This window comes from Rhipicephalus sanguineus, chromosome 3, assembly GCF_013339695.2.
Source record: "Rhipicephalus sanguineus isolate Rsan-2018 chromosome 3, BIME_Rsan_1.4, whole genome shotgun sequence".
NCBI classification, from domain to species: domain Eukaryota; kingdom Metazoa; phylum Arthropoda; class Arachnida; order Ixodida; family Ixodidae; genus Rhipicephalus; species Rhipicephalus sanguineus.
In genome coordinates this window covers 208025047-208043260 of record NC_051178.1, presented here as the reverse complement: position 1 = coordinate 208043260, position 18214 = coordinate 208025047, and the positions used below count along the sequence as shown (strand labels likewise).

The 18214-nt window shown below is 45.4% G+C and overlaps 1 protein-coding gene across 2 annotated transcripts in view; it reads left to right on the top strand.

Annotated features, from left to right (window-relative positions):
* The window catches only part of LOC119388181 (high affinity cAMP-specific and IBMX-insensitive 3',5'-cyclic phosphodiesterase 8B), a 249064-nt gene that overhangs the window by 194458 nt on the left and 36392 nt on the right, over nucleotides 1–18214 (top strand). For both annotated transcript variants that reach the window (XM_037655835.2, XM_037655833.2), the window contains exons 2-4: nucleotides 7849–7905; nucleotides 13598–13788; nucleotides 17884–17943. In XM_037655835.2, coding sequence (XP_037511763.1) covers nucleotides 7849–7905; nucleotides 13598–13788; nucleotides 17884–17943 — 308 coding nt within the window. The remainder of the gene's footprint in view (nucleotides 1–7848; nucleotides 7906–13597; nucleotides 13789–17883; nucleotides 17944–18214) is intronic.

The following is an 18214-nucleotide window of genomic DNA, read 5'->3' as shown; positions in this document are numbered from 1 at the left end:
CCCGATTCTTACGAAGTTCCTTGCATTTAAAATAAATCACTAAAATCTACCGGTTTTCCGTAATGTATTATTTTTTATTTACGTTTTTGTTGTAAAAAAGTCTTTTAGCATCCACACAGAGAATGTTTCAACTGAATAAGTGAGTTTACAATTTTGTAAGTCAGCAATAAAAATGATGATCACGGTTGTATGAACTGTCGCTGTTGCAACATTTAAAATGAGAAAACGAATACACGATACACGACTGAAGCATAATACCTATGTGAAAGCCTTGTAAGAATCGTAATGATATCGCATAAGCTGTAAAGGTACCTATAGCTCATGTGTCATAATTTTGACATCTAGCAGGTGGAGATTTTAGGACTGTGTATAACCGTAAGACTGCTGTTCATCTCTCTCTCTCTCTCTCTCTGTGCGTGCGTAATTAGTGCGGTCAGATGCAGGGAAGGGTGCATCGGTCTGCCCCATAAATGTTTCAATAACTTTACGTAGTTCGAGAAAGGAGCGCTACTTTTTTGCGCTCAACAATGCGCCGTGCGCGCTTTTGTAGCTTCTGCTGCGCTGCACAGTATTATCGAGTCAGAGTAACGAAGCTCTTCTTGCCCGTTGTGCTTGTGTCGCGCGGTTAGAATTCTTACTCGCTCTCGTTTCTTCAGTGACTTTTTTTTCTTCCTATTTTGCCTTAAAAATGAAGAGGTTGAAAGGGAGTGAGAGAGGAAGAGGGCGAGCACGGTGCTGCCTCCGTGGACAAGACGCCCTCCGTCGCTCCTGTGGTAGAGTAGTGTGGCTTCTCCTTACAACATTCCGGTGCGAGCGTAAGCACGCTTCGCAGGAGCGCGCTTGCGCCAGAATGTGACCGCCGTTTCCGCTCACGCTATGATGAGCAGCAACTCACGCGACGAAAAACATGAACGCATCGTCCGACCAACTCGGGTTGAACGTAGGAGAAAAGATGTCGCGTTGTTCATACCAGCAGCAGTCGCATATTTTCTTGCCTCCTCGTCCTGCTGCTCGGCCGTGCTGTTTTGCAATTAATGGGCCCTTTGTATTCGTGTTTTCTTTATCTTGTGTTTTTATGTCTATTTTGGCGTGTGGTGCTTCATCGTATTTTTGAGAAAGCAATTCTACTTATTTTCAAGTCTTCCTAATTTTCGGTTGTGGTAGCCGTTTTTTTTTTTTTTTTTTTTTTTGAGAAAGAGCACTCGGCCTCCCCCTTGCCTTGACTTTAGGATAGCATACTTCAACTTTATTTGTTGATTAGTAAATACGTACGTGCGTTGTGCGCCTCCTGTCATAACAGAGACGCGAGTTTTATCGCCCTTCCAAACTTCTTGTGCGCTTGCTTCGTGGCACTATATGGGAGCCCGTTGAGATGTGTGCGTATGTAATTTGCATAATCGCACCTTTACTGAAGCGTATCGTTATGCCATATATGACAGCACCCATACTTTTGTTCGAATCACCGTTCGATGGAATGTGTGTGCAAATAAGTGCTCTCGCAAACACTTTAACAACGATAATGCTATACGCATTGACTGTAATAGTCATCGTTATATTTATTCAGCTGTAATTTTTTAAAGGTACGAATTCAAATGAACGCCAATATAAGTAACGTTATTTCACACACATTGGAGGCTGCATTCGGACCGTTGCTCTGTAGCTGGGTGACTGTTCGGCTATAGTTACATATACGAACCTCGAGAGCAACATCATCTTTACAGTTAAGAAACGCACTCATTCTATATGTTAGTGTGGATGTGCACGTCATCGAAACCACCCGCCATTCTTGGGGCTTAGGGTCGCGCCCTAAATAGAAGTGACATCGCACGTGCGTCCTTTCCGTTCCTCCCGAAGGTGCCACTATTCTTGTCGTTCGCAGTTGCGCTGGTTTTATCCTTGCTGTTTGCTGCTTGTCACAACCGCTTGCTTGTCCGCGCCCGTTGAGCAGGCTCCCTCTCGGCACTCTTGCGCTAATGAACTTCGCTAATTATGCTTGGAAATAACGCAGCAAGAAGGCTCGCGTGTTGCTTCTATATTCGGCGTTGTTTTCTTCTTATGTCTGTTCGTTCTTCTCTCCCCAAGGCGCTTCTGTTCTCGACTATCGCTCGAGACGACGTGGAGAAACAGGCTCGGCGCGCGGCTATAGCGTCGGGTCTCGCGTGGCGCCATCACGAGAGCAGCCTCTTTTCGGGGCGGTTGCCTTCGCTACCGCGTGTCACGTTTCTCTTTGGTGGCGAAGCGTATAATCACTGAGGTGGGTGCGTGTTTCGCTCCACTCACAATAAGATGCGCCCTCGTGCTTGCCCATGAATCAGAAGAAAGCTTTTGTAGTTCAGATTTCTAACGCTTACACTGCCCGCTGTAGACACCGCTATCTGGTAGCTGTTCCTATAGCTTGTACACGCGGTAACGAAACCCCGACAACGCGCGGTCTTTTTGTGCATGCCCGTCAATCTTTTACAGCAGCACGTGGCTTTATTTCTGGCTTAGCTCCATAAGTACAGCTTTCTCTCTCTCAATGATGGAGCCCTTGTGGTTCAGTGTCTCTGCACCATGCCACAGGCGCACGCGGCCTATATGCCGGGTGCGCTTTTGGGAACCTAAACTGAAGTGTCATTGGAATGGAATCCTTCAAGATGAGCATTTGAACCTGATAATTTCGGGGAGGAGGAGGGGGGGGAGGGGGGTTGCGGTATAGTGGTGCGCATACCTGTTAGTGCAAAATTCAAGGACGCCAATACTGCGTCTGATTTTTGATGTATGCAGGTAACGTGACATTCATTTAACGACGGAAAATGGACTTGGCTGCCGGCAAATGTGCGCCTAATATTTATGTTATCTAGAAATTTAATTGTCTCTTTGTTTCTTTTTTTCTGAGGGTAACATAATGGAAAGGGGGGAGGGTATATGGGTCAGCTACCACTCACGTTCTGGCAGTTAATTGGCGCGGTCCTTGTCGGAAAGATAAGTACGTAGAAGTGAAGTTGCTTTTGATAAAGTATCGCGTAAAATATTATCCCGTTTTATCGCACTTGTTGTAGAAGGTTGTGAAGGTTTGGTGAGTGTTTTTTTTTTTTGTCGGCGTGGTTTGGTCAGAGGCGATAAAGAATTACCGAACTTGGTTACTGAAGTCACGCAGTGAAGAACTACATGCAGCAGAGCTACATACGCCAGATGTTGTCTCAAATAGAGACGTGGCGTTGAAGGCGAAGGAGCGAATACTCTGAGGGAAAGAAACGACGTTCCAAAAGAAGGGGTGCAGATGTCGGAATAAGGGCGGGTGGCAAGGCGGGAGAGGGGGGGGGGGGGGGGGGGATTGTGGCGCGTCGATATATATATTGCGGCCACGACAGCCGCGGTGGCCGCAATAACAGCCGGGGTGCCTTGTCCGGGCTTCTTACATGACTCGCTCAGCTATACGCCTTCCGGCGTCAGCCTGTTGTTGTCCTGTGAGGCTCGCAGTGTTACACCAGCCGCGTTCCTCCGGCTTCTCCTCCTCCTCGACGATCGCCCTCTGGTCGCCGCCGGTGTAATGCACGAGGCGCCCGTTTCGATCGCGCCGCTGACCGTGATCTGCCTCGGCAGCCCGCCTCCACTCTGGGACGTAACCTGCAGCGTTGCGCAAAAGCGCTAACGACGTCCCGCCTTTAATGCGCGCCTCTTTCTTGTACCGTGATAAAGGCAGCACTCCAATCGCAGGTCGTCGCGTGCGCTGTTAGCTAATCGCTTACTGATGAAATCAGCGCGAGAAAGTGAGACGCGGACAGGAAGAAGATACGAAAGACAGGTGCTCGTCCTTTCGTTTCTTCTCTTGTTCGCGTCTCAATTTTCGCGCTAATTTAATCGGTAACTCTGTTAGGTCAACCAGCTCGACAATCAGTCCTTCGTTATCTAGTACATAGGGGCGGCAGCGGCGTAGCTCGTCGAAGTGAAGTTGGTGTTCAGCATTCGCCTTGGCTGTGCCATGGTTCACCGTCGTGATTCTGTCGGTGCCGGACGGACCTGGGCGCTAGCCAGCGTACGATAATTCCCACGGGTTGACTCTGCTGCAGGACTCACTTCTTACTGAATGCTGAACGCCCGCTTCGTTTTGCTGTTACACGCTCAGGAAATTAAGTTAAGGCTAGTGCTTTCGCGGTACACTTAATTTTACTTTCGCGAGGCATGGTCTGGCGAACGAAATAACTGATTTGACGTAAGGCAAAATAAACCTTATTTGCTTTGTTATCTCAGCTCAAGGGTAATATCTGAAATTTGAACGCTCAGTTGTTAATTATTTTCTCCAGTGTCTCCTTCTCCTACTGTCAAACCAACGCAACAAAATAATTAGTGGAAGTGTGAGAGCTTCGTGCGCTGTTTCTTTTGCTCGTTATACTTTCGTTGCCATTTTTTTAATTTGACGTTCAAAGTACAGACAAACAGTAAATATCTAGTGACGCAACCATGAGCACGCGTGGCAGACGTGCACTTACACAATTTTGCTAACGGTCGTCCAACCGTGACTAGTCGCTGCCACATCTAAATGAGGCACCGGTGCTTCGAGACATTGTTATACTCAACGGTCACATTGACGGCGCAGTGAAAATTTTGGAACTGTGCGAATAAATTTCTTCTAGCTGGCCTGTGCCGTATTGACAGGCCTGGAGGTAGTAACCTTTATGACGCCTTCGTCTTTATGACGCAACACCACTGTGTGCAAAAATACTCGGGGCCGTTGGTGTGCTTTCATGAACAGCCTAAAGATTTATCCATATTCCCGAATGGTAGAAACAGTCACGTTGATAAGTCCTTCAAGAGCTTTGTTTTGAAGCCCCTTATGGCCACGTTGACCTTAATATGGCTGGCAGGGTTAATTTTGCGCATGTCGGACAAAGAAGGTTCAATTAGCGCTAGGCTTCGCACGCACAGGACGGCATACCGAATGGTTTCGAAGCGTAGGTAGAAAACGGATAAGGTGGACATCTTGTGTGACCGCATGAAAGCGTTCACGCTAATGAAAAGTGGCCTCAGTTTTCTTTGCTACATATATTTATAAAATGATGAGACAGAAAGAGATACCTAGCTGAAAATTTGGGCTTTCTTGTCTGTTTACCTTGTACGGCCAATATTTCCTCCTCTTTATTTTTTTTATCGCAACGACGCACGCAACAAGCCAAATTCGCCCGCTCTAGGCAGTGGCCATCCTGGATGCCCTTTGTTGTTCTTTTTAATATCCTCTTCAATTTTGTGACCCTGCGTTTTCTTTACGCTGCCGTATGTTCTTTTTACAATTAGTGAGCGAGCCCTTGTTAAGCGGTTCATCACTTCATCGCCAGTATTATAATTTACTTCACTGTTTCTTGAGCAACACAAACCCAGAGCATGTTAACGTTTGTGTAGGTAATCCTAACATTCCTCGCTATCAGCTTTCATCATTAACTACCGCCCAGAAAGTTACAAAGAACTGGGAGACGCTTAAACTTCGCCTTTAAGAGTTGAACGCGATAGCGATATCCGGCCCCATCCTCATCGCGCTCTGGTTTCACTTGTCATTATGTTCAGTCCCCCTCCCCCTCCCCCACGCACACACGCACGCACGCACGCGCACACGTACGCACATAGTAAACGTAAGGTTGCCGCCTTCTTTAACAGCACTTTTATGACAACAGTGTACCCACTACGTGTGTGTAAGAGAATGCGCGCACTAATGTGTGTGCCCTTTGTAATGGGTGGCGGCAAGCTTTAAACCGGCAGCAATTACACGCGTGGTACTTTTTCGACGTTGCGATGGAACCATTGCGTGTTCGTAAGGAAATACGCCCTTCGTAAGGAAATACGCCCAGTAATGCGTGCGTTTTGTAATGGGTGGCCGGGTTTAAACCACCCACGCGTGAAATTCACATGGTGTCACGCCCGATGACAATGTACGCTTGCACCATGTTTTACTGCTATATTACATCTCGTACTGCGACGCCTGTACACTGGACGCGTATGTCTGTGAATCATGAAAGTTACTTTCAGTGCAGTTCCAAGCATTGGCGTGGCTCTGTGGTAGAACACCTGCTTGCCAAGCCGAAAACCCGGGTTCGATTTCACCTCAAGTACATCATTTTTTTTTATTATTTGCATCCATGACGACTTGGCGGTCACGGTCAATGATTATTTTTCGCTCGCAACCAACGACGCCGACACCGACACCGGAATTTCTGCGACACGGGCTCTTTATATAACTCTGTCGCGTTAATAAATTACTCTGCTGAGTTTCTCTGTTCGCTCGTCTGGTGACCGATGCTTCATGAAATTAATCTTGCACCAAGGTAAAAGAAAAGAAAAAAGGGGAGGGGGGCATTTTGCACATTCTTCATATTCTTAATCCATAGGTGACATGCTCTTGTCAGTATACTGCTTATCTACCTGTTCCCTGCTGTTCTGACGTACCATCTGACCATTTTCTTTTTATTCTGTCTTGCGTAACATTTTTTTTAACGCTGCTTCTGCGGGTATATAGACACATCAAAAAGAGCTGCGCAGTAGTAAATGTAGTGACTTGTCGCGTGCACGACATTGATCCCTTCTCCATCGGGACATGTCCCGAAGGAATAAATTGCTTTCCTCGAAGCTTATAAACCGCGCCGAAGGACGTCTTTGCGGTGATAGGAACTCTGTTAGGTTTACGGCATTCCATCGTGTTTTATTTTCTTACGGTCTCTCGGGACTGTAAAGAACGAGATGAAAACTCAGACTTCAGTCTTCGAATTTCTTTATATGTATTGACGCTCCTCTGTCCTCATGTTTGTTCGTGAACGGCGGTTCTTCTTCGTGAGGTTCCAGGCGAGCCTTGTTGTACGCAGTTGTGTACATTTCCCTCTTTTTCGCATTCTTAACAGATGTCTCGCACCATCAAAATCCTGCTCCAGACTGGTCTTTGCTGTCACTCTGGGATCGGCACTGTCTTTGATAGTGAATTTTGCTGGAAAGGCAAGAGATGCAGGACTTTAGAGTTCGTTACTTTCAAGAAATAAAAAAAGTCAGCATTGCTTCAAGATGAACCAAGTCAACGAAGCATAATAAATTATTTATATCTTACGATTACCAACTGCATCGAGCCTTCTACATTTATGGCTATTTTGCCCCTTGAATCGTTGTTAGTACTTTCCTCCCGCAAAAAAAAAAAAAAATCGCTCAGTGACGTCACTGCGCATGGGTGTCAGCATTCGTGAGAAAATACATTCTACCTCACAAGTGAGGGGTTCAGTTCACAGTAGCGCCGTCGCTTTGCAATAACATTGCACTGAAGAGCAAGCTAGGAAGCATGCTCAGGCGATCACGAGAGTGAGCATCAGAAGCAGTTCTAGTCCCAGCCACCGTGTTCGTGGCTTAGCGACTAAGGGCTGCGCTGGCGCCGCTAAGCGCCAGGACGCGGGTTGGATTCCCTGCGGTGGCGGCCGCATTTTAATTGGGGGCAGAATGCAAAAATGCCTGTGCACCTAGAATTAGGCTTTCATTCAGTAATCCCGGATGGTCAGAATTAGTCGGAAATATCCCACGCGTCGTAATCGTAATGTTTTGGCATACGTAGAACTCGATACGCGCGGTGAGTGGACGCCTGCGTTGGCAAGATCGCTTACGGGCTTAGGCGACTGTTTACATTTCAGTGCACCGTTAGTACGAAGCAGTCTAGATAAAGTTGCGATTGGTCTGCAGCGGACGTTATCTAGAACCAGTTAATAATCTAAAATGCAATTTGTCGGCATATTTCTGCCATCGTCTTGATGACGGAAGAATAGTTTGTGGAGTCTTTTTCGCATTTATGCTCTGTCTAAAGGCGATCTCATGCATGTTTTTGTCTTTCTCTTTTGTGTCTTTCAGAAAGGAACCGTGGCGCTCAAGTTTGGGTCCATGTACCTCGCAGTTCCTTCAGTAAAAGTGAGCTCGCTGCATTCTTTCCTGCATGTGTGTTAAAATACTTGCAGATTAAGAAAAAAAAATAAAGCTACTGGATTCGTGGCCATTATTTAAACTTCATTAGCGGTGAATCAATACACTAACTGGTTTTAACATTGTGTGTGCTTTTGCGCAGAATATCAAGTACCGATAATCTAAACCGATACGTAATAAGCAGCTCTTATTGGTTCAGCAAGTAATGGATGACACCAGTACTAAGCCCTAGAAGAAACAGTTATAGATTACGCTGAAGTAAACGTACCTCAGCAAGTAACTGAATCATAAACTGCGAAAAGGAAATTTTCATCAAGGGAACCACTTACGATTCGCACGCTTATCTGATAAGCTCGTGAAATTAAAGCAACATTTCAGTTTGCTTAGTAACCTCTCTAAGAAGACCGGCTACAAAAAAAAGGCTGTACAAATGCGCGAGAAAAAAGAAAAGCGAGCATTGCGCTGTAACTGTCAGCAGCAGAAATGTTATCGCCATGCTTTATGGGTTAATGTTATTGAGGTAGTCTGTGTTTGACTCCGTAATGCGGTAGTCCTTGCGACAGCTGTTATAACTACGCTCCAGTTTAACAGCAGTAAGAACTTAACCATTCATGCTCACGAAGTCATCTTGACCCCGCGTAAAAGGTCTAACGAAGTGTGAACAATTAGTTAAATAAAAATGTTCATTAACTTAGCTTTACTTAGCTTACGAAGGGTTATGTTTAGGGATGGGCGAATATTCGGGCGTTTCGAATATTCGAACGAATATTAAAGTATTCGAATTCGCTTCGATACGAATTTAGATTATTCGAATTCGCTTCGATACGAATTTAGATTATTCGAAATTTCGAAGTATTCGAAATGAACGAATATACGTATACATTTGACCGCACATAACCCCTTGTAAAGGTGGTTTCACTGCAGCGTCCGATTGCTGTGCCGTGAAACAATTTATACAGGGGAAATCTGCACTGCTGCGAAGCCACACTTCAAGGTTAAATGTACATTTTTTTTTTTTTTTAAGTTTAAAAGCGTGTTATATGCGCTTATATGCGCTAAGTAGAGTAATTTTTAAATTGTAACGTATTGCACCACTTATAACTTGCACCCCACTGCTATTCAAATCTTGATAGTATTCAAGGCTGCTTTCACTTCATTTCAAACCAAAAAAGTGACATTCACTCATACCTAGTTCGAATTCTTAAAAATATTGTGTAAGGGTCATGACAAAAATGCTCATTTTTCTTAATAATATGCGGTAAATGCTATTCGAACGATTCGATTCGAAATTATTCGACCAAATCACTATTCGCTTCGGATTCGCTTCGAACCTCAAATTTACTATTCGCCCATCCCTAGTTATGTTCTTTTTTTAAGTGTTATTTGCAGTTCAAGAGATTCCTTCGTTGTTTTCTTGACTTAATTTGAGCACTGTGTCAGATAAATCTATTACATCTTATCTACCTAACTTGCATTTGGTCGCTACTCTGGAGTATGGTGGTCAGGATTGCGGTCAGTTATCATTAACGCTTTTGCTCGTGTACCGTCTGGCCTTTTCTTAAAACCGAGAACTCCTGTAAAAAAACCAAAAAAAAAAGCATTTGCGGCGTTCTCAGACCTCTTTGAAAACTTGTGAAATACCAAAAAGCAATGCTTTCCTCTCTTTCGTCCACTACATTTGCGGTCGTAATGAGGACTGTAATGGATTATGCTCTTCATTTACCTTCTACAAACAACGCGGTGCTCTATTTGACGAAAAACAAAAGGAGTATATGAACGCTGAAGATGCCAGGGGATCACCACCAATTATTCTGGACCCACGAATGGAGTCAAATGTCCGCGGTATAGTGTTTTTGCTTTTGTTTTTTTCCTCCGTACACGGTACAGCTATAGACCATGGGTTCTCATCACAACTTTGCTTTTTCTTCCGCGTTGGCTCAGGAAGCATTTATTCTCGCAGCGGCGTCTAGCTCGTTAAATCGAGGAAAGAGATGCTGCTGTGCTTGCAGGACGTATACTTTTGCGTGCTCACGTATCTTCTAGGACGCTATAGCAAGGGAGCGATGTGTGGAACAATGTGTCTTTACCGTTTTCCATGTCTATAGGTTCTTCAAGCCGCGCGCTCGCTTTTGTCGTGCGACAGGCACATTATGCTGAGATCGGAACAGTTTCCTGTCTCAAACAAGCTGATTTTGCTGAATGACACGCTACGTCTTTGACGCTTGTTTACTTTCATGTGCTCCACTCTGGCGTGACATTATAGGAGGAAATGCACTCCTCCTTTTCCTCGTTCGGTGCAGCGTTTTCGAAGAAACAGATGGCGTACACATGTACAGTCGGCGCCATAAGTTTAGATACCACTAGCCGGAGGAAACTTTGAATTTCCCAACAGTTTGTGACCGATACTGTATAGCTGCACAGTACATGTTGTCAGCGTGTCTTAGAGGAGGCCGGAAATATAAATTGAAGGCTGCCTGCCGAAGCAGCAGGAATATTCAGCTTTTTCTCGTGTCTCGTGGTCTCTAAACATTTAACGCTGACTGTACGTATAGGTTAAATATACTGTATCGTATTTAGAGTGACCTTATGTCCGATGAAAACACCCAAACCACAGTATCGGTACTTAGTCGCAGATACTTGGAGCGAAAGTCTTGTATCTTTACTTATTGTTATTGTAATCGAAAGAGGAAATCGGCGATTGAGAAACTAACGCAGTGACGAAGAACCAGAGCAGGGCCATCGCTTGCCCTGCGTGGTTGTTCTTCATTCGTTTTCTAATCGCTGGTTTTCTCTTTCCATTATGTGAACCAACTCGCGCAGCAAGCCACGTCATTGGTCTCTCGCTTTGTTTTTCGCACGAAGCGAAAGCAACTTTCGTTTTGTGGGACAGGACGGTTGAGAAAAGAAATCGGTTTGACGATTAAGCATTTCTATTACAGATTAAGTGTGTACCTGTTTTCTTTCCGTAAGTTTAAACATCACTTCTGTAGCAAGAAGTTCATTGGCAACAGACCTCTATGGATGCAGCATGCTAAATTTCACGAGTTCTTTTCTTTTTTCTTGTTCTCTATGAGAGCGTGCTTCACTTGCGTTTACGTTAATAAACTTGGAAGTAGTTCTCACCTTGTTATCGTATTAAACAATTCTGGTTGACCAATGTGGCACGTAACTCCTTAATCTTCGTTAGTACTTCGTGCCCAGCCTAGGCACTCACGATTTAGATAGTCACTGAGCACGTCCGTGACAGGTTTTGCGAAAGCTTCATTTCATGTCGATCATTCGGAAGAATACATTTGTACCTCAATATAGTATTGTGCTCCTTTGTGTGAACACGCTCGTGCCTACCTACTCAGTCGTAGTTAGCTGCATCTCGACGAGCATAAGTAAGCCGACGGTGCGACATTCCTAGCTGGAGCAGCGAAAGTCTATAGACACGCTGCCCTTCGGCAGCGCGGCTCGGTTTGACAGCACGTGGTGTCATCGTAATCATCATCAGTCAATCAGTTCACTGCAGGACTGAAATGACTGGAATACACCATAGCAGGACTGAGGTCTCAACCGATAATCTCCAAGGCACCCTGTCCTGCTGAGCGAGCTGCCTCCGTTTTATGCCTACAAATTTCTTAAAGGGGCCCTGCAACGTTTTTTCGTCTGCATTCTGCAGCGCTGGAGTGTATGTAGTGCTGAATACTGAGATGAACGCAAAAAGAATTATCGAAATTGATGCGCGATAACGGAAGTTATCAGTCTTCAAACTTCGAAACCCCAGCAGACGACGAGAAGAAACGGTCCCTTTCGCTTTTCATTTAGGAGCATATCCTAAAGGTAGCATATACAGCAACTCTAGTGGTGGCCGTTGTGCAGCGCACCTAGCGTCGTTCTGCAATTGTTTTCAAAAGTTCATATTTAAAAACAGAAACTCTTGTGTATCCGAGAAAGTATAAAGAAGCCGTTGTGTGCCGCTCTAATCCGAAACCAATGTGGTTTCTCCGTTGAAATAAAATTATAACAACTTTCTTTTTCGCGTTGCCATTTGCGCAACGGTATCGGTGCATTCCACAGTTCCAGAGGAAGCGATAGAAACGACACGCTTAATTTGTGTCGCGGGGCCCCTTTAATATCGTCTCTCCACCTAACACTTCACCGAACCCCACCTAACGCGGTGTGAGCAACGTCAAAGTACGTCATTACGACTCGCAAGAAACCACGTCAGGCTGGCATCTCCATGCTTTCCAGACACTTCACGCTTCCTTGGCGGGATTCAGCTTGAACCGATAAAGCTACAGTGTAAGTAAACTGAAGCCATATAGCGCGGTGCATTGTACTTCGAGTACGATGCGAAGAAAAGACGTTACACAAGAGGTTCTTATTTCATGCACCGCGTAGTACGCTAATCGTCTCGGTGCGGTACAGTGACACTTCGAGCCGCCGCGACATCGTAAGCTGCTTTCCTAGTGCCTGAACGCGGTGAACCTCGGAGCGCGCTTTTTCATCGCGCTGCTACGGGCTTGTGCTCCGCCTAACATGAAATCGGAACGTAGCGAAGAGAAACGCTCCAGTAAAGGTCTTCTTTATTTTCATTTTTTGCATTCCTTTTTTTACTCTTCTATAGGATGCGACGATGCATGAACAGATCGAGGTATCGAATTGGGGTTTTGCTATGTGTCGTTCTATAGGGCTGGGGTAACCGGAAACTGGCAGTAGCGAGTAAATCGCTACAACCGTGTTTTGAGGAAATATCATAGGGAACGTCTATCAATTTCGGGCTGGCAAAGAGATAAAGGAATACAGAAAATATTATTTGATCGATGAAATCGAACCCGCGAGAGGTAGTAAATAATGTATGAAACTGTAGTCGCACCTTGTGCCTCAAGGAACAAGCGCGAATGCTTCTGCATAAGTAATTAACTCTATTATTCAAAGATGCTGATATCACGTTTCACATTCATTTCTGCTTAGAACGAAATGAAAACGTGGCGCTATATCTATCATGTATTCGGCTGATAAAACCACAGCGCAGGAAGGCTTCTAGCTAGCGTGCCTTGTGCAAATATTAGCTTTCTCTTTAGAGTGAGGAATGAACCCTCGGCGTCCTCAGCAGTAACACTTGTGATATTGTCGCCGGTCTTTATTTTTGCCGTCATTATTTATTTGTGACCGCGCCTGGGGTGTGTACGCGTATTTTCTTTGAAAACGGTAACAATGGCTCACAGAAAGACACGAATGTCTGTGGCAATTACGGACATGATTCAACACAACTCGGCCTCTATCGCCTGATTTCCATACATTGTCGCATAAGGAGCTCGGGCGTTATTGAAAAGCCTCGTTTCTAAACCACGTTTTTTTCGCTTGTATTAATGCTACTGGAAATGGTAGCAGCGCTGTATGAAAGTAATCTTGTTATCACGGCCAGAAAGGAGGGAGTGACGAGTAGGAATTGCCCCAATTTTTTTTGTTTTTTTTGCGATTTTCGTCAGCAACATAAGTCGTGGCCTTGCGTTCTCGATGCACACTCGGCCACGTGCATATAGAGGAAATGCGATCCTAGTGCACCGCGCGTAGCGCGCGCGCGCAGGAACTGGAGAGGGTGTTTTGTACATGGTGCTATTTATTGTGCCCACTCGTGTAAGGATCGCCCGTGTACCCCACCCTCTGACTGCCTGACGTATGTGTTACGCAGGTGATGTTTGTGTTCGGCAAGGAGGACGCGCAGTACAATGCGCTCAAGTGGGCGGCCGACAAGATGCACTACGAGTGCTCGCTGAGCTCTACCTCAGAGACGGCCATTGAGAACTACCTCAACGGACAGCCCCACCTGGTGTTCGTCGACGCGCGAAGCAAGAGCACCATCGACCCAGTGGCTCTGTGCAGGTGGGTCCTCCCTTAATCGAGCGTGTTAATTAGGCTTGGTGGCGTATGTTTGTAAGCCCCAACGCAAAACTCACGCTAAGTATTGACGACCAGTGGCGTAAATCTAGAAAAATCTTCAAGGGGGACACACATCCTGCCTTGGCGGCCATTTTGTTTTTATAAATATAGGTTGTCTTTTTATTTATGTAAAAGTTAAAATTATGCTTTGAAACAACTTTTTTTAAAAAAGAGCATGGGGCCCTAGCTCGCGTAATTGCATTGTTCTGTTGAGTCTTCTCTGAAATTGGTGGAGCGGCATTCCCGATTTCAATAGTCTCACACAGCTAAGGAGTACTGAACACAGGTACACACTACAAAATAAACGGGCATTTAGAAACGTCGACTGGGCTATACTTACTGGCAAGTAATTCAAATATATGAGGTTTGAGAGATAAATCTCAAGGGTGGCTGTCCCTCCCAGTCTTAACACAAGGGGTATCAGGACCAGTGTTGTACTGCGTTACCGAAAAAGTAACTAAATACGTTACTCGTTACGCTAACAAAAAAGGAACGCGTTACCGCCCTACGTTATCTCTTAAAAAGGGTAACGCGCTACCGTTACAGTTACCGAAAAGAAGTAACGGACGTTACTTCTGCCGTCACTCCATGTTCAGAAATTTGTCGCTGCAGAAATCCCAAGTAATAGTTTTATAAAGCTGGTATTTATATTTCACTTAAAACTTCCAGCCCAAACGACAACACTACGCGAAGTACTGATTTAATGGGAATAAGTTGCACGAATGTGTCGTACCTTGGCAAGAGTATAGTGATCTAAAGTCTCTTGTACAGTTATATGTGATGGCTTCTAACTCTGTGGCACATCCCGAAGGTCGCGGGTGCGATCCCGGCCACGGCGATCGCATTTCGATGGAGGCGAAATGCTAGAGGGCCGTGAGCTGTGCGATTTAAGTGCATGCTAAAGAACACCAGATAATATTTCCGGAGCCCTCCGCTACGGCGTGCCTCGTAATCATACCGTGGTTTTGGCACGTAAAACCTCAGATGTTATTAAAGGGGCCCTCCAACACTTTTTTTGAAGCGCCTACATCGTTGCCGACCGCATCAACGCGTCGCCAGAACTATTGCGGGCGGAAATGACGAAGATGAGCGCTGGCCTATGGTTGGATAAATGTAACGTTACAAGTAATAGCGGCGTTGCATCACAAAAGGGGTTATTATTGGGTTTAGTTTTTCTTTAGCATGCTTTTTTCACTGAACACCAACTAGACAGACGATCTTAGGCTTTTCAGCTTTAAAACTGCAGCGCCCGGCAAAGAATGCACCGAACGCCACGGCGCTGGAGGAAAGCGCGCTCGGGACGCTCCAGGCGCCGTTGTTTGTAGAAACTGAAGGGGGAAAAATGTTAGAGCGTTGATATAGACGCCGTCGCAACAAGAAACACGACTAAAACTAGAAAACACGATAGAGGCGTTCACGATCTGCCTCGTTTCGCACGCGCAGTTCACTCTTAATGCACCACATTGTTTGTTACTATCGCAACGGCGTCATCAATACGTTGGAAAGAACGGGCAACATTGTGTGCGAGCTTCCCGTACGTAGGATCTTTCAGTTCATTTCATTGGGGCGCCATCAGACGTCACAGGGCGAGTGAAACGTGGTCAGGTGACCTCGCGAAAATCGAGTTGAAGGTAGGCCTTCATTTTATTGTATTTTGAGCGTTCTAGGCTGAATAACTTCGGACTGCGTGCCCCTACCGCTGCCGTTCTTGCTGCACTAATCTCTTCAGCCTCCAGTCTAGGCAACCCGAAAGTAAAAAGTGTAAAACAATGGGGTCAGGAAAAGTGTTATAGGGTCCCTTTAAATCTGTGGCACATGGCAAAGCCATTATATAACAGCGAAGCTGTTTAGAAAATCGTTCCTTGTTCACCCGTACCAACAAGCTATCATCATCATAAATCGTCATGCGCCACAGAAATTGGGTAAATCCCACTACTCACCACTGGTGCACAAAATATGAAGAAGAAAGCTATCGTCCTCAAACGGGTACGTGTCACTATACGGCCTATCAGAAAACTACCTTTATCATAATCGGGTATGTGCCACAGACATTGGGTAAATCCCACTACACACAACTTCCACGAAAAAGGAAGAAGGTGCCCGTAGATCTTTGAGAGGTGCGAACGCTTGGTTTCAGCGCGAGGTTCTGTCTCTGGAGTTTGGACATCCGTGTCGTGTCTGTGACTGTCTGTGTGGTTTAGCTTGAACCTCTCTGCGCTCAGAATCTACGTAGAAACAACCGATAGTCACCTAGTTAAAGCCTAACTACGACTTAGAAGCAACCTGCATCACCTAGCTAAGGCCTAGAAACAACCTATAAGCAACCACATTAGTCTTCAGAATCGTCCAGCTTCGCTTTTTCAAGCCTTGCGCGGCTTAGTGCAAGCTTCGCCTGATTTTTTTTTCTCAATGCGACATCAAACACGAAATGAGATTTCATCATCAACGCTCTCCGTGAAGAAAACGTCGCAACTCTCAACAAATTTACAGTAATTCTGACGGTGGACTTCTATACTAACAATACGGATGCTCAAATAGTCATAAAGAAATGCTTGAACGGCTTAGTTCCGGAGCAAAGATATTTGCACACACATACAATTCCCCCCTTTAACCTGTGTAATTGCACAAAAATTGCGAGCGATTATGTGAAGGGGTTCAAGGTCAGCCTCGTTCGTGGAAAAATTTAGGAAAAGCTTAGTAACTATAGAAACGTGTACCCGCAGTTGCCCATAGAAAGAAGCAAGTTTCATTTTCAAAACAAAGTTGCCGCGCTAGATTATTTCAATGATAACTCTCTAATAACTACAACTTGTAGATTTTAAGCAACAGCTGCATTTCAAAGCTGTCATCGGAAAGATTGTGTCTCTTCTTAGTGAATACGCCCGCACCTACGCTAAATGGGCGCTCGGCGGACGCATTGGATGGTACTCTTAACGCTCGGCGGGCCGGCAGCAGCTCGCCGCTGCGACAAACGAACGCCGGGGTGATCAATAGTGGCGTCTATGAGACGAAGGCGTTTTGTGCATAACTCCCGGGATAATTGAAAAAAAAAAACGTACGGGTAACGTGACACCTCACGTTACCGGAAAATGTTAACGCAAGTACATTACCCGTTATAGTTCCGAGATCGTACGTTACTAAGTTACCGAAAAAGGTAATGCGTTACCGCCACCACTGGTCAGGACTCCCCCCCCCCCTCCTCCCCTCCCGTGTTTACGCCAGTGTTGACAACGGCGATAAATATCGACGGTATAGGGCTAGGCACACTAATTCACTTATCTGCAGTTGGGAGCCTTGGGAGACCGTCCTCGTTCGTCCAGGGCTGGAGGCCCATAGAGACCTCTTGGAGCAGGCGGAGCGTGTGGCCAGGGTCAATAATGTCCTGGAACCCAGCCACCCGCTTCCTCCCATTCTACCCCTTCCCTTATTGCCGTACCTTCATTAATCAATATCTTCCATCACATGCATAAATGAGGGCGAGTACCAATGCGCTGTTGTGGCATGTGTGCATGAGCTCCACATGTGCATGATTGGTTAACACTGGACATCGAATTCTGTTTTTCCTTGACGACTTCTACGTTTTATTTTTGTTGTCGTAGTATTATTAATATTATTCATAGCGCCAATTTTCTTTTTCTTGTATAATATTGCTATAAATTTTATTTTTTTGCAATTGTCTCAAATGCAAGGCTTTCTTAAATGCAGCAAACATCATTCACGTCGGTACTAGTGCCATTTGTAATGAAAGTATTTAGGTTGAAATATTGCTTCCACAGAGTATTATATGCGCTAAGGTCTACAGGTTTGCTATGGTCTTTATAATATTGAAGTAGAAAATTCCAACTAATGTGTGGAATGCAGAGCTTAGTTCTGACACAAATCTTGCAGTCTCATATCTTGACGCGCGCAAGCTTATAAATAGTTAGGTCCCATCGACAAGTAAAGTCAAATATGACGTCTTTATATTACGCAGTTGTCCCTCAACAAATGCATGGTTGTGATCAAAAATAAAAGTGTGTATTCTGTCATTTTTTGCAGAACGCTTCGCGGTTTCAGGGGTAGCCAGTTCACGTGCATCATCGCTGTCGTAAAGAAAGGGTAAGTGCGCATTTTCTTGGCGCTTGGCTGTATTTGAATACTCCTATCTTTCTTCATCTCCCCCTCAACTCTCCCGTTCAAAGACGGGCAAAGCTAGAGGTAACGAAGTGTTAGATAATCGGGCAGAACTGCGATATGGGTGCTCGCAGTGCTTATTCGTTCTATCACCAGGCTTTGATGGAGCATGCGACAGTTCATAATCAGTTAAACGAGCGTGGAGTTCGACCAAAGTAAGGAACTCACAGGGCCCCTCACGCACTCGCCTAAGACG